Consider the following 14,924-nt stretch of genomic DNA (forward strand, 5'->3'; position numbering starts at 1 on the left):
TTAAATCCCAAACATCTCGGCTCGAGATGCTTCCAAATCCCATGAAGAAACAATGTTTCACGGAAATTAAACGACGCAAAAAACGCGGCACATCTACATCGCAGTTGACAAATTTATTTTTTGAATTTCCACCAAGTAAACCAGTTCAACCCGCTTTTTTCATACTCTGCAATTTATATGGTACTTGAGGTACTCTTAGCAGTATCAAAATTTCTAATTTTACATATTGTCCAGGCTAAATAGCTCTAAATTAATTTATTTCCAAAAAAATTAGTTACCGAGCGAAAAACAGCTGAATTTTTCCGCGGGTGAAATCACGGGGGTTGAAAGGGGTGAAAAGTGGTGTTTTGAAAATTGTGGTAAAACTATTAACGAAAATGTTAAATACAAAAGTTATTGAGATTAAAAAATGAGCAACTTTTGTATCTACACTATTTTCACATAACCTCCAATTTTCCTAGGAAAACCGGAAAAACTGTTTTTTTTCGTTTTTTATTCTTATTTTTGCGAAAAAATATCGTAGGGTTTTGAAATTTGGAGGAAACATACCTTGTTTTATGATAAAAAAGGAGATAATTTTTTGGGCCCGTAAAGTTGAACCGTTTCCAAGATTTCACGATTTCTGAAATAAATCACCTCTTTTTCAAGGGGATGAAAAATATACGTTTTTCATCGTACAGAGGTGAGCAGGGTAACAAAATTTTCTCCTTTTTTATCCTAAAACAAGCTATGTTTCCTCCATATTTCAAACTGCTATGACTTTGTTTCGCAAAAATAAGAATAAAAAACGAAAAAAACAGTTTTTCTGGTTTTTCTAGGAAAATTGGAGGTTATGTGAAAATAGTGTAGATACAAAAGTTGCTCATTTTTTTAATCTTTATAACTTTTACATTGAACATTTTCGTCTAAAATTAATAGTTTTGCCACAATTTGCATAACACCGCTTTCCACCCTTTTCAACCCCCGTGATTTCACCCGCGGTAAAATTCAGCTGTTTTAATTATTTTTTCCCAATTTCTATTCATTTCATCTGCCTGAAAAACCCAGTTTCGCCCGGTAACTAATTTTTTTAATATAAAAATATTATATAGCCTGGACTAATAGGAATCATTATTTTGTAGAAGCGAAAAACGAGCAAAAACACAAGAAGAGCAAAAACTAAAGACAAACGTGCAAAAGACAAACGAAACAATAAAGTCATATAGGCTAACGGACAAGGGAACGGCAAGTGTATAATGTGGGAGAATTGAGATATGGAGCTAAAGGTAAGAGATATCGATCAAGAATGGGAGAAGATGAATGTTGAACAAATGTGGCAAAAATTTAAAGAAATAGTACTACCAACAGCAGTCGAAGCGTGAAAAATAAAAACAGAACACAAACAAGATGGTGGAAGTTCAGAAAAAGAAAGGAAAATAGAAACAGTATTTGAGTAGAAAAACTGCTGAAACCTATTCCGAATATAAACAAGAACAACAACGAGTGAAAGTAAAACTCATGGTAATAGAAGCAAAACAAAAGGCCTGGGATGAATTTGGAAACAGAGTAGAAGAAAATAAGCACAGTAGGTGATCAAAAACTATTTGTAAAGTACTTAAGAGCTTGAGGAAACCTAACAACTATACGTCAAAGTTCATCAAAGAAAAGGACAACAAAATAATTACAGACGAGCATGGATTATGAAGAGACGGGATTAGTATTTTCAAGAATTATTGAACAATAAACAGAAATTGAAGCAACTTCTGACGAAAAATATCCAAAAATTACTTAGACAGAGAGATAACCCAATAAAAGTGGAGTGAAAAGAATGGAAAAGTAACAGGGCACGATAGAATAACGCCTTTTCGTGATTGGAATTTAAAAAAATTTTCTCAAAATCGGTTAGGGCATACCCGAAAACCTATTAAGACGTGCCACCCATCTTTGTAACTGTTATGGTTGCTGAGAACAAAATCAAAGAAGAAATCCAAATTTCACCACTTCTTTGGGGGTGGTTCCTAAACTAAACACGTTGGACCCTCGGTTTATTTGGAAAAAGTGCTTGTCTTGATCCCCTCTATCACCCAATTTTTTTTACATGCAGTTATGTAACACCCTGTATACATCCACATACAGAGATAAACGTGTCCTCCAGTGTTGTGTTTTCTGTTTATTATTGGAAAGTGAAGAGAAAACTGTTGGGCAATTGGCAACTACTCTTCGTCTCTTATTGTTCAATTAGATACGTACAACGCCAATGAAGATATTATCACTGGACGCTCTTGAGCTACATTTTAGAATGTCAGACCAAATCTATATCTACCAAAGCGATTCAGTTGAAGGTCACAGTTTTTTATCGAAACAATTTTTATAGGAGACCATCGATGGACCTCGGCGGCGTTCATGTCACTTTGAAGTTGTAATCAACCTGTCTTGCCGCCTACCGTACTTTCAAAGAGCAACTTTTTCGAGATTATAATAACAGAGAGCACCGTCCGTTTGAAATTTTGATACACGGAAAATTGGCGTGGACAGGTTCAATGAGAAATTTCTCAGTCGAAGGGTGGTTGAGCAGGTTTCAAACAAGTTAGATGTTATTGACATTTTTCTCTTCGAAGTCATTGTTCTCATTTAAATAAACGGTAGCCGTAACAAATCTTTAATAACCCCATCAATTAGGACAAACGTAACAGTGCAAAAAAAGAATGATTAGAATTTGTGATCGTAGCGCTTATGGCCGTGCTCGTGCCCGTGATGGCTGTGGGTCTGATGCTGGTGCTTGTGACCATGGTGATGGTCGTGTTTGTGCTTCTGTTCGTGTCCATGTTTGTGCTTGTGGTGGTGGTCGTGTTTGTGCTGCTGGTGGTGGTCGTGCTTGTGTTCGTGTCCGTGTTTGTGTTCGGAATGGTGGTCGTGTTTATGTTGCTGTTGATGGCTGTGTTTGTGCTGGTGTTGGTTTTTATGCATGTGAGCGTGCTCCTGTTTGTGCTCGTGCTTGTGAATGTGTTTGTGTTCGTGGTAGTGCACTTCCGCGTGGGAGTCTTCCGATTGATGGCCGTGGTGTTGAAAACCGGAAACGTCAAACGCTGGTACTTTGCGTTGATAGTGCTCGCTTTCAATGGTTTCGATGTGACCCGGGCCCAAAAGGTTCACAGAGTGCGATTTTCTGTAATTACCACCACCGTACAATCCGTCGGAGTCCTCCATCTGACCGTATCGAGCCTGAATGTCATTGTCCAGTTTTTGCGGTTTCAGCAGATTTTCATAAAAGTTTCGCTGAAACAGTTTTGCCAACGTCGACCGATCCAGAAACTGCTGTGGATCTTGTCTGACCTGGTGCTGCAGTTCGTATGGTATAGTTGTATAACGAAGCGGAGTGTCGTATTTGTCGTGAAATTGCGGTCTTGGTTCACCTTCCATCCCCAAAGTAATCACTAACAGAATGGTAAAAATCTGGAAAGTATTAATTGAGCAATCATCAAACTTGTCGACGATCCACTTACCCAAGTAATCATCACTTACTGTTTTGGAACACTTTAGACAAACTGCGTTGCAAAAAATGCATTTTTGCAGTTTTATAGGAAAAGTAAGAAACTTTCCCTCATACTCATTATCAGGCATTTTACGCCCGAATTCTCTATTAGTTACTTGTGCGTATAAAAATGTGCGTGTTTAGATTAATCATGCGATTATATGCAATTTTTCTTTTGCAGACAAGCTGCAGTTCCTCCGCCACCACCCGGCGCGACCGGACACTTACCTGCAGGAAAATTAAAATCAGAGGTGCGTATTGCTTTACTTTAGTCATCTTGTGGGTAACATTCCACAACCTGTCAACGTTCAGACTCTAAATATGTAATGCTAATAATTTAGTCCATTGTTACAGGTCACATATGAGTACTTTATAACGTAATCATATGACTCTACCCACATTTAGATTTAAATGCAATGAGTCACGTGGCGCTCTATGCAACTGTCAACCCATTAGCGACACTTGCATTAAATTGTTCGTCCAATTCAATAACCGAATTTGTGCACGTATTGTGCTGCTTTGTGCTTTGTGGGAGAATATGACAACTAGGCCAGTTATAATAGACAATTTTTGTGCCAAACATTGCAATAAATACTGTAAACCTTAGGGGCTATCTAGAGCAGTGGTTTTCAAAGTGGGTGCCGTAAGTAATTCATAAGGGTGTCGCGAAATTTTTAAATACATAATTAACTTAACAAGTATAAATTGTACACAACTCTTGTGCAGATAAAGGGCATTTTTTATCCGAAATAGCTTTTGCTTTGACATCACCAATGGATAAGAGGTCGAGGAGGAGGGCTATGGTTGGTAGAAATTAATTCCTTTCGTTGAGACCTTTCATTAGAGTACCATGAAGGATAAAACTAGTTCCACTCCCCCCCCCCCCTCTCAGGCTCCGTCGCTCACTGATCTCGAAAATGAGTCGCACAGGAAAGTTATAGTTTGTACAAACCAAATTATTTCGTTGAGACTTTTCATTAGAATACCATGAAGGGCAGAATATGCGTTTACCCCCTCCCGACTACCCATTTTCTAAAGTTTAACTTGGCACCACTAAAGGCATGCGTATGCAAAATCTGAGACCAATTGGTTGTCGTATGTAAAATGTACGTTTTACTTTCAAAAACAGCATCTCAGGAAATAATTCGTGAGGGGGGGGGGGGCTTTTAGACAGCGAAATTTGATAGCCGTCTGGCACACCTTCAATGTATATGCTACCTACTGCAAGAAATTCCAGGACTTTAGGACCATTCCCCTAGAAGTAGTTCGAAACGGCAGAAGTGGGTCCGGACGGACGGACAAAACGCAAACAATAGCACATTTTTTTTAATTCTTAAAAAATGCGCTAAAAAATGAATATTCGTTTTTTATTACAATTCTGTTTTTCAGTTTCTATTTTATTTATTTCTATGGTTCATAATTTATTAATCAATCATATGCCGGTATTGCATTACGTCTCACTTTCTCACTCTTATAACTCCCACTTTCAATATGTCTTTTCAACTAATCTTGTTAAGTATGTCTAAAATGGCACTTCTCTCTCACAATCCTTCGCTCCCTTCTCTTTACCGCGAACTATTATAGAAAAAAAAACCTCGCTCGGGGGGTTCAAACCCGCGTCATCATAATCGAAAGGCGGCAGTCTTGCACTTGCAGTTTGCGCTATGCACCAGCCTATTTAATCTTAAATAACGCTTATTAAGCGACAAGCTAATACGTAAATATAATTAACAATAATATTAAAATCATTTTATTTATTCCGAAACTTTAAATGCGTATATTAGTCAATTTCAAAGACACATCAACGATTTTAATGCCACATTTCCTTTTAAATGGACAAATGCGCTTTAAACAATTGTGAGCCAGGCGAGCGAGTCGAGCTCGCCGCGGCTGCCGAGTTTTACGTACGAGATTATTTTACTCCCGTCCAAAACAAGTCACCCAGAGAAAAATTAACCAAGGAACAAAATGCAAATCCCACCAGGACTAGGAGCATCAGTTCACATTATCGCCAGATTCCTCCAATTGAAATAGTAACGTTTGTTTTAAATGTATTTGTGTTTAAAAAAAGCTAACTTACAAAATTTATTTTTTTAAAGATTTCTCATCCTTCATATCTTTTCTTGTAAAAAGAATCAAAAAAATAATAATACTTAGGGGTGCCGCGAATTTTGTTTCATTTTAGTGTGCCGCCAGAAAAAAAGTTTAAGAGACACTGATCTAGAGAGTATAAATCTCTATTTGCAACCCCCAGAAACGTGAGCCAGCCGATATACAGGGTGAAACTCTAGAAAATTTTGGACATTTTTCAGTTTCTCGCAAAGAAAAGATGTAAATGAGTGTTCTGAGGAGGAATGAGCACTTTTAAATTACCTAAAAGATGAGGTATATACGGGCTCTGTAACCTAATTAGTTCCTGACAAAAAAAGTGAAAATTTTTCCTTTTGTTATAACTTTTTACCGTAATATTGCCATAAAAGAAATTCAGCTCATAATGTGTTTTATGCAAGAAAATTGGGAAGCATTCGGGAACGCTCGAGTTTGCTATATAAGCAAATCGAATTGCGTTTCATGGCAGTTCCAATTTCAACGCCGAAGTAATAAATAGTTTTCGCCGTTATAAATTGTGTATATGTGAGTGATAATATAATATTTTGACTGTTATAAATTAATTCATTTCAAAACTGTTATGAATTTGTTGCGAATTAATTGTAAATCACGTAATCAAATTTACCTAAAAAAACCTGCGTATAAAACTGTTAATTCCATTCTCTTTTGTGTTATAGTTGCGTCAATTCTTCTCTTTGTTTTCTTCTACTACACTACGACTTCTTCAGAATATTCCGTTTATTCACATTTTTCAAAATTTTTAAATTTTTCGCCTTGGGCCCTTCGGATACTTGTATTTTGTAAGATGCATCAGATCCTTGACTTCTTGCATTTCATCGGATACATCAGACTTTTCGTATTCTTCACACTCTTGCGGTTCTTCAGAGTCGTTACCTGCTTCAGATTGTTCAAATACATCTGATTAGGATTCTGGCATTTTTCCGCTTCTTACAATCCTGTAGATCCATTATACGAGTATTCTTAAAATTCGTTGAGTTTCTCTTGAGTCTTCTAATTCTTCGATTTTTCGCATACTTCAAATCCGACAGTCCCTTGTAATTCTTCAGATTGAACTATACAGTTTCTTTATGTTCGGAGGACCTTTCCAGTACTGCTGAAGCTTCGTATTCTCCAGCTTATTCGAATTATTCCGATTCTTCATTCTTTGGTAGTCCCTATATTTTTGATTTTTTGGATTCGTCCACACCTTTCGTTGGATTCTTATGGTTCTTTACTTTCAGATTTTTCGGATTACTCGAATTGTTTCGATTCTTTGTAGTGGTGTATTGTAAGGGTCCTCACGTTAAAGCGCCATTCCTGTGTGTCATTTTGCTCACATATACATACATTGACTTAACTCCTTAAAACAACATGGGAATTATGTCTAAAGAACAAATTCAAATTTGGTAATAAATGGTCCTTAATTATACCGAAATTGTACCTTATCACTGTTGTACTTCATTCAGTCAATGTGGATAGCTCGAAAATGGCTTGGCTGCCATATGCTTGATATGCCGACGCGGCAATGTCTCCGGAGTATGGTCGCCAAATGGCTGATATGCTGACGTGTAATTATTTAGAACTTGGTGGATTGCGAACCTTAACTAATAATGAAGACTTAATCGGCTACCAGCACACGTGGTTTACCGCTAGCATCGTGTTTATGGCATGCAAATCCACCAGACGTTTTTGATCTCTCTTGCTTCTCGACAAGATGCGGTCGGCGATGGTAAGCTCCAGGTAACTCGAATGGAGAACTGCGGTCCCAGGAATTCTAAAGGGAAAGCGGTGGGTAATTTCCCTAAGCGGGAACAGTAAATAATCGGATTTGGTAGTGGTTTCTACGGGAAAATAAATGCAGGAAGCGAGACAAGTCCCCCCTTTCTTATAATTAATGTAACGGAAAGCAGCAAAAAGCTTACCTTGCAATTAACGAAGCGGTAGGAATTACTTTGTAAGAAAAAGCGAAAGCTATAGATACGGTGCTGTATACTTAATGCAAATACAAAAATTAGACGGTCAGAATGCAAAATAAAATTTAATACGGTACTTACAAAACGTAACAGGCGAAAGTGCAAAAGGCAGAAAGGTTTAAATACGGTTAAAACACCAAAAGCACCAAATGAAAAGGCGAAAGATTTAACGTTTCGGTTATACTTAAGTTTCGGTTAACCACTAAATGCAAAAGACCCTCTTTAAATTAAGCGTTTATCCAAAAGTCGGCTATGCCATGGGGTGAACGACGGTTTTTTCAACCGACACAGCATATTTGGTTATCTACATCCAAAAATTACAACTTCTTTAGTTAATTACGTCCTTCCCAGACGTTTTAAAAGTACGGGACCAGTGCCAAAATTCAATTTTTTTAAGGGCGCACTTAACGGATATGATCTCGATTTAATCGAAGGCTTTCAACTAATTACGTTAATTATACTTATCCAAAAGTTGGAATAAAATTGTTTGACTTATATGTTAAAAGATCCATAGGTACTAAATTTTGGCAATTTCGTTAGATCTTAGGGTAGAATCCTTGAAAAAGGGCATACTCAATAACCTATGTAAAGATGTTAATTAGGTACATCCCCTTATGTTTATAATTGTATTCTTCTTTTTGGATGCTTCAATGACAGTGTGACCATTTAAAAAACATTGCTAATTTTTTGAATTTTTCAAAATCTTTTGATTCTTCGCCTTGGGCGCTTCGGGTGATCGAAATTCTTCCAACGCATCATGTTCCTGGTATTCTGTTTCTTCGGATTCTTCCTATTCTCTTTCTCTTCCGATTCTTCACACTTAAAATTGGTTGAGCTTCTTTTGTTTCCTTGAATTCTTATATTTTGTAAAAAGATAGCCACTATGACAATCTTATGAGTTATGACGTAATATAGGCACTATTTCCGTTCTTGTACTTGGGGGAACTTAATGCACGTTTAGTAATCACTTTTTTTTAATTTAAAAACGATAGGCCAGTTTTCTAGACGGTTTCATATATTTATTGTTTTTCTTAGATTTCAGATCGTAGAGTGGAACCACCCCTTTGCGTACAAAACGCAATGCTTACGAAAGACAAGAAACCCTTTACATACACACCAGGTGGAATAGATTTGTCAGAAATTAAATCCCCCAGAATGGCGAGAAGGTTGGAACGTAACGCAATGAATGAGGGGGTATCGACGGTTCCTCAGCCACAGCATTATCCAACTGGGCCACTTCCACCTTCCGCCTTAGCTGCCATGCAACCGCAATTGCCCGTACAGGTGTTTCCATCGGGCGGTGTTCCTCAACTACCACATAGTGGTGCACCGGCACCGCCGCCACCTCCGCCCAAAGCACCCCCAATGAAAACGTCGCCTTTGCCTACAGATTGTTACGAACGGCCTGATATGACAAAAATCATACCCGATAATCCGATGGCATTACTACGGAAAACAGCTGGACCTGTAGTCAAACAAGATCCTATTCTAAATAAATGTAGAACCATCGGCTCGGAGAACCCCACAGAACGAGCACCACCCCATCCGCAAAATACAGGGGGTCATTACCCACAAGTACAACCGACACGTCAAATAAGCACGGAAGTACCTCCACCAAAACCAATTTCAGGAGTTGGTGCAATTTACGTCCCGCCAATTAATAACAGGCCTCAACCAGCGGAGCCTTCGCCTCCCATAAGTCACAAGCCTCAACTAGTTGAAACGTCGCCTCCCGCAAGTTACAGTCCACCCGCATATTACAAGCGGCAACCATCTACTCCCCAGCCGGAATCTCCAAAGCCGCAACCGCAAAGTCCCGACAGTCTCAATAGCCCCAAGCCGTCTTTGAGCAAAGCGCCAACGCCTTGGCTCACCCAGAGAAGGCAAACCTCTCAAGATCATCCCGAGTGGGCGGTAAATGACCATCGCGTGCAATCTCCTCCGGCCCAACAAGAGCCACAACAGCAACCGTGGACGCCGCCCGAGAAACAAGAACCTCCACCACAAGCAAAACCGGTACGCCCCTGGCAACAACAACAGCAGCAACAGCAACCTGAAATGCAGCCTTGGCAACATCGACAAGTCTCCCTGCCAGAGCAATACGGTCCACCGCCAACACAATATCAACGGCAACAACCGCAGCAGTTCAGACCGGAACCACCAGCTCCTTCACCCCAAAAACAAGGGGGCGTGAGAAGACAAATTGATAACCGGGAAAGGCCGCAAGAGTATTTCCCTGCCGAAAAAACAGAAATCGTCATTGTCAACGATCCTCCTATGGTGTTCCAACATCCCGGACAAACCCAGCAACGAGTAACGCGCCAAGTGCCCTATCAGCAACAGGAACCTGGTGTACGCGTTATACCAATGCAAGTAGAGGGCAGAGCTACTAATGGACAAGTCCGTTCGCCACAACACAACAGGTAAATTGCCACCACTCGCGCCTTACAATCTAGCTTGACCTTGTGTCCCTAGTGACGCTCGGTCATTTAACCGCCAGAATTCAACCCCAACTCAATCAAACACCTTTAGGGTGCTACAGAAGATCACCCAGACGGATGGGGACGATGACGACTATCAGATCGCTACCGAACACTCGCCAAAGATGTACCATCAATTCCCGCAGCAGCAGCAGCGCAAGTGGGATCAGGGCGATCAGGCCCTGATGAATTCGTTTAGGCAAGGTAGGCCGTTTTGTGAGGAAGCATGCGAGTTTCAGCCAGGCGCCTTTTCAGAGTCACATTTAGACAATTTCGAAAATCCAAGATATAGGGGTGGGCACATACCGTCAAAATTATTTTGGATGCTAGACGATAGCGGTAAACAATTTTTTTGTACGGTGGGGGTAATCGCTTACTTACTGCTCGCACGATCTATTGCTTATTAACACTCTTTTAACGTAACCAGGTTTTGACGAAAATAACACCCTTCATAACGAAGTAGATCCGAGATATCGCGGTCCTAACATTCCCTCCAAGGCGTTCAAACTACTGCAAAACATGACGAGCGGCCAAGACCAAACTGACGGTACGCTTTGGTGTGTCTTGTCTTGCTTCTTCGCTTGACGCATTTGCCTAGTTTTTTTCCGTAATAAAGCAACGTTTTTCCACAGTTCCTCAAGAGTATCAGCAGTCTGCAGTCGCGGGGCCTAAAGTGCGGACGATACCGATTCAGATAGAAGGTAGCGTAATCGATCAGCTATAGGCTCGAATGCATTTTCTTCTAATTTAGGTAATGGATCTGTCAAAAACTATGTCCCACCAAGCGAACAAACCGTTCAGGAGCCAAAAAAGTACATGGGCAGTTCAATACCTAGTCGCTCCTTTAAAATGTTACAAGCAATGACTGCACCTGATGAATGTGGTAAGTGTTTCATTGTATCACCAGATCATCAGCTAAAGATCGAAATTAATTCTTTCATAATCTCGTGATTAATTTTGTCATTTCACCAGTTGAATAATAAAAAAGAAGTTAAAGCAACGATTTTTAAGACCTACCCAATATTTTTTAATAGCACCGTTTCATCTGTTATAGCGAATCCCGGTCAAGCTAGCGAAAATTATACGAACGACCCCTCCTCGTATACACAATGGGGATTCGATCCCAATCAACATCCTCCACCGCCCTACTGTTTTGATCCGTACTGGTCTTATTATAGTCAGAATTTTCCCCCAAATGGCGATGGTGTCGATCCGAATCAAAATCCCAGGATGACTCCAGTCCCCTTTCCTTACTACTACCCTCCCTACTACTACGGACAGAAAGAGAAAGCTAACAGTTCAGAATCAGTTAACAAACGTAGTCAAGGAACCACCCCTGTCCCTTGGCAGAGTGGGGAGACCACGCACATCCCACAATGGCCTTACTATTACCCAGGGTATGCCGATAACAATACAAAGCCTCAAAATCCCGAATCGGAAGACCAACAAAATTGCATGTACCCTCAATATTGGAACCCCTACTACTACGGTTACTACTATGGAGCAATGTATCCACCTCCATACTCCCCTTACCCTTTCTACCCGCCGCACAGTGACGCGGAGGAGGTATCCGGATATTCTTCCAATGAAGAAATGGCATACTACGGCGCGAGATTCGCCGTAATGCCGCCAACTGTCAACGGCTCGGCCGCGCCGAAACCTGAAGTTCCTAAAAAATCCTCCATAGAGAAGACGGAGGTGCGAAAGCACGAGTTAACCGACGATGACGGCGAGACATCGGACTCCGACGCCGAAATGATAGGTTACGAGGTGTGCAGAAAAACACCCGGCTTGCAGGCGATTCGTTCCGTATCCGACATCAAGGTCTACGAAGCAGAGGAGAGCTCGCAGTGTTCCGACGACGAATCGGAGGACACCACGGAAGGAAACGAGGACAGTTCGTCTCTGTGCGCTGCCGACGACGTTATACCTCATCAGCTTAGTGTTATTTTCGAGGAAAGCGAAAGGACCGAAAGTGTACGTTTGGGTAGGGAGTCTAGTGTTTCCACCACCATAAGCGAAGGAACCGCCACAATCGAAAATAGCGAAGACGAGGGGGCGGAGGAGTCCGACTCGACAGTGTTCGTTAAGTTTGTCGGGACAGAAAGTGAACAGACAGCCAAGCTTGGAGAAATTGAAAATTGTGATAATGAAGTACCTTACAAGACTGATAGTAGTGAGAGTTTCAAAGACGCATCAAACGGTTATGATGATCTAACTCATTTGGCTCATTCCGAGTCCGGCATCGACTTTTGGGCGCATTTAGCTAAGGATGCTTCTAGATCCGACGTTTTTGTTACACCGAAGAAGTTGGTGCACGAAAGGATTATTGAAGAGGAATCGCCAAACGTTCAGCAAAATAGTATTACTAGCAGTAGTAACGGGGAGCACTCCCAAATAGCGAAGGAAGTCAGTATTGTTAGTAGTAGTGACGAGGAAAAGTCAGAAGTTGACTTTTGGGCGGAAATTATAACCGACGAAGACCCGACAGTAACACAGCAAAAACAAGACGCGCGCTCTACTTGTTCTAGTCATAGTAACTTAAGTGGGAGCGGCGCGGTACCTCAAAAAGATATCACTCCAGAAGATAATAAGACTGAATTACCAGAAAGCGAGAATCAAAACTGTGATGAGACACCTTTGTCAATTCAAGAACGCATTCAAATGTTGCAAGAGTCGATTGCGGCCAAGAAAAAACAATTGGGAGCTAACGAAAACAAGGCGATCAAAGAGCGTAAAACTGAGTTGCAAATTACGCCAGATACGGACTGTTCGAGAAAGAGCAGTTTGAAATCGTGCGAGGAATGCAGCGAAGAAGAGGGAGATTCGGGTGTTACTTCCGATGTGAGTCGGCATATATCCGAAGTCGAAACCGATTTGGATTTCTTAGAAGCGAAACAGTCAAACAAGTACCAAAGGGCTTCCACGCATTCCAGACTTTTTAAACTCCTCCAAGACGAATGTGATAATGAAGATGAGGTCGACGAGGTCAAAAGTGTCGACGCGTGTAAGAGCATGCTACGCAGAAGAGATCAGTTGAGTTTGCCGCTGAGACAACCAGGTAGCGATCCCGAAAGCTTCTCTTCCAGTGGATTTACTTCTCCAGGATCTCCCACTATTAACGATAGGTTAGTTAGTGAGTTAATACAGAGTTTGTTGATGAAAAAGCAAGGACGCGTTTTTAAGAATGTTACGATGGAAAAGTTACAGGCGGCCGCTTTGAGAATTTTACAAGAAGACATGGATGGCTTGGAAACGCTCAGTTCTTCGGAGGAGGGTAGCTTCTTGTCGTCGAAGAGGGGTGAAGTCGGGAGTTCGCCTACCACCGCGCAATACTTAAACGACTACAACCAATATTATGAGTCCTGGAATGAGGCGGCTAAGTACTGCGAAGGGCAGCAGGATATTTTACCTTCGAAAGCTTTCCGATTGCTCCAAGAGCATTCGGTCACAAACAAAACTGGCGCTTTCGCCGGGTTGTTGGCGCGTTGTCCGCGGGTCGTAAGCAACAAGAACGTACAAAAAGAATTGTTGAAGCTTATCGAAAGTGCCGAAGCTCCTTCGCCCATTCCAGAATCCTCCCCATTCCCCAATGCGAACGAGGCAGCAAACGCCTCTTGAAACTAAATCGAGGAGGTGGAAATTTTGAAATTAGAAATTGTCTAAACAAATATCGAAGTCCTGGGTTTTCGATGAGGTACAAATAAAATTGGTTGTTACTTTTTCTGTGAGAATTGGTTTATTTTAATTTCCGCATTTTTCGTCGTTGTTACAGTTAGGTTTTGTTCTGTTTTATAGCTACTTTTTGAGTTGGTAGGTTTAAATGCACATCGACGGACGGTTTTTGAATATGCAAATGTTTACATATTCCAAAACAATCTAGGGCGATGGTTAAAAATGATCTCTTTGGAGTAAACTCCACCTTTTAACAATGTATTTCAAACAAATTTTACCACATTCATTTACCACAAAATACATTTTCTATATTTATTTGCATTTGATTGCGGCAAGATTTTTAATTGGCATTAATTAATAATTGCACGTATATCACTCGAGTGTAACTTTTGCTTTTTGCTGTTATCACTTTTGCTTGTGATTTCCAAATTTGTCTCTCGAGTAAATTTGATTCGGACGCGCAAAAGTAATTGAATATTATCCTGAACGGCTTCGTTGCACTCTACCATACAATTTCCAAAATCTTGCACAACTTCATCGAGGTGAAATTTTCAACTGAGTGATCCTGACTAGCATGGGTTTACTTCTTCAATAAACTCCGAGGTGCCTTCGGAATATCCAAATGTCGACAAGATTGTTTATATAAACTTAATAACGAATGCAAGTTACACCAAATTAACATATCATAACTCTAAAGACTATTGAGAAAAACGCATTAATGTGTTTGTGTGTAATTTAACTATTGATTTAATCTTGGGATGTAAATTGTAGCTATTTAATAAAGGCTAAATAGAAATATAGAAACATACACACATAATAACAAATTACTATTTAAACATTACACAGTACACTTTTTAATATAAAAAAAGGTGCAGTTTGCTTCAAGAGATAATTTCGTTTATTTAAAATAAAATTAATCTTATTCATCCTTTACTAACACAAAGTCAGAATCTGCTTTCATTTTTCATGTGTGATGTTATTATTATTATTATCTTCTGTTACTAATCCAATTACAAGTCGGCTGACATCGCATGATTATATGTTAATATGATTCATTGCATGAGTTTTGTGAACTAGGTACTGCATTTTTGTCATTGTCACTTTCATGAACCAAAAATGGATATCAAATGCAAGTAAATATTGAAATCGTTTGAATTTTCCCTTCCTGACTTATGT

At 40.2% G+C, this 14,924-nt stretch overlaps 1 protein-coding gene across 7 annotated transcripts in view; it reads left to right on the forward strand.

Moving 5' to 3' along the window:
• LOC116177635 overlaps positions 1–14,924 on the forward strand; it is an 84,912-nt gene that overhangs the window by 69,500 nt on the left and 488 nt on the right. For 3 of the 7 annotated variants that reach the window (XM_031496648.1, XM_031496645.1, XM_031496646.1), the window contains exons 2-9: positions 3,693–3,762; positions 8,629–10,016; positions 10,069–10,277; positions 10,329–10,412; positions 10,501–10,620; positions 10,706–10,774; positions 10,825–10,956; positions 11,128–13,770. In XM_031496648.1, the coding sequence (XP_031352508.1) occupies positions 3,693–3,762; positions 8,629–10,016; positions 10,069–10,277; positions 10,329–10,412; positions 10,501–10,620; positions 10,706–10,774; positions 10,825–10,956; positions 11,128–13,694 (4,639 nt within the window). In that variant the 3' untranslated portion in view covers positions 13,695–13,770. The remainder of the gene's footprint in view (positions 1–3,692; positions 3,763–8,628; positions 10,017–10,068; positions 10,278–10,328; positions 10,413–10,500; positions 10,621–10,705; positions 10,775–10,824; positions 10,957–11,127; positions 13,771–14,924) is intronic. The other 4 variants (XM_031496647.1, XM_031496650.1, XM_031496649.1 and 1 more) reach the window with 4 other exon arrangements.

Source organism: Photinus pyralis, unplaced genomic scaffold, assembly GCF_008802855.1.
Source record: "Photinus pyralis isolate 1611_PpyrPB1 unplaced genomic scaffold, Ppyr1.3 Ppyr1.4_LG8, whole genome shotgun sequence".
Classification (NCBI taxonomy): Eukaryota; Metazoa; Arthropoda; class Insecta; order Coleoptera; family Lampyridae; genus Photinus; species Photinus pyralis.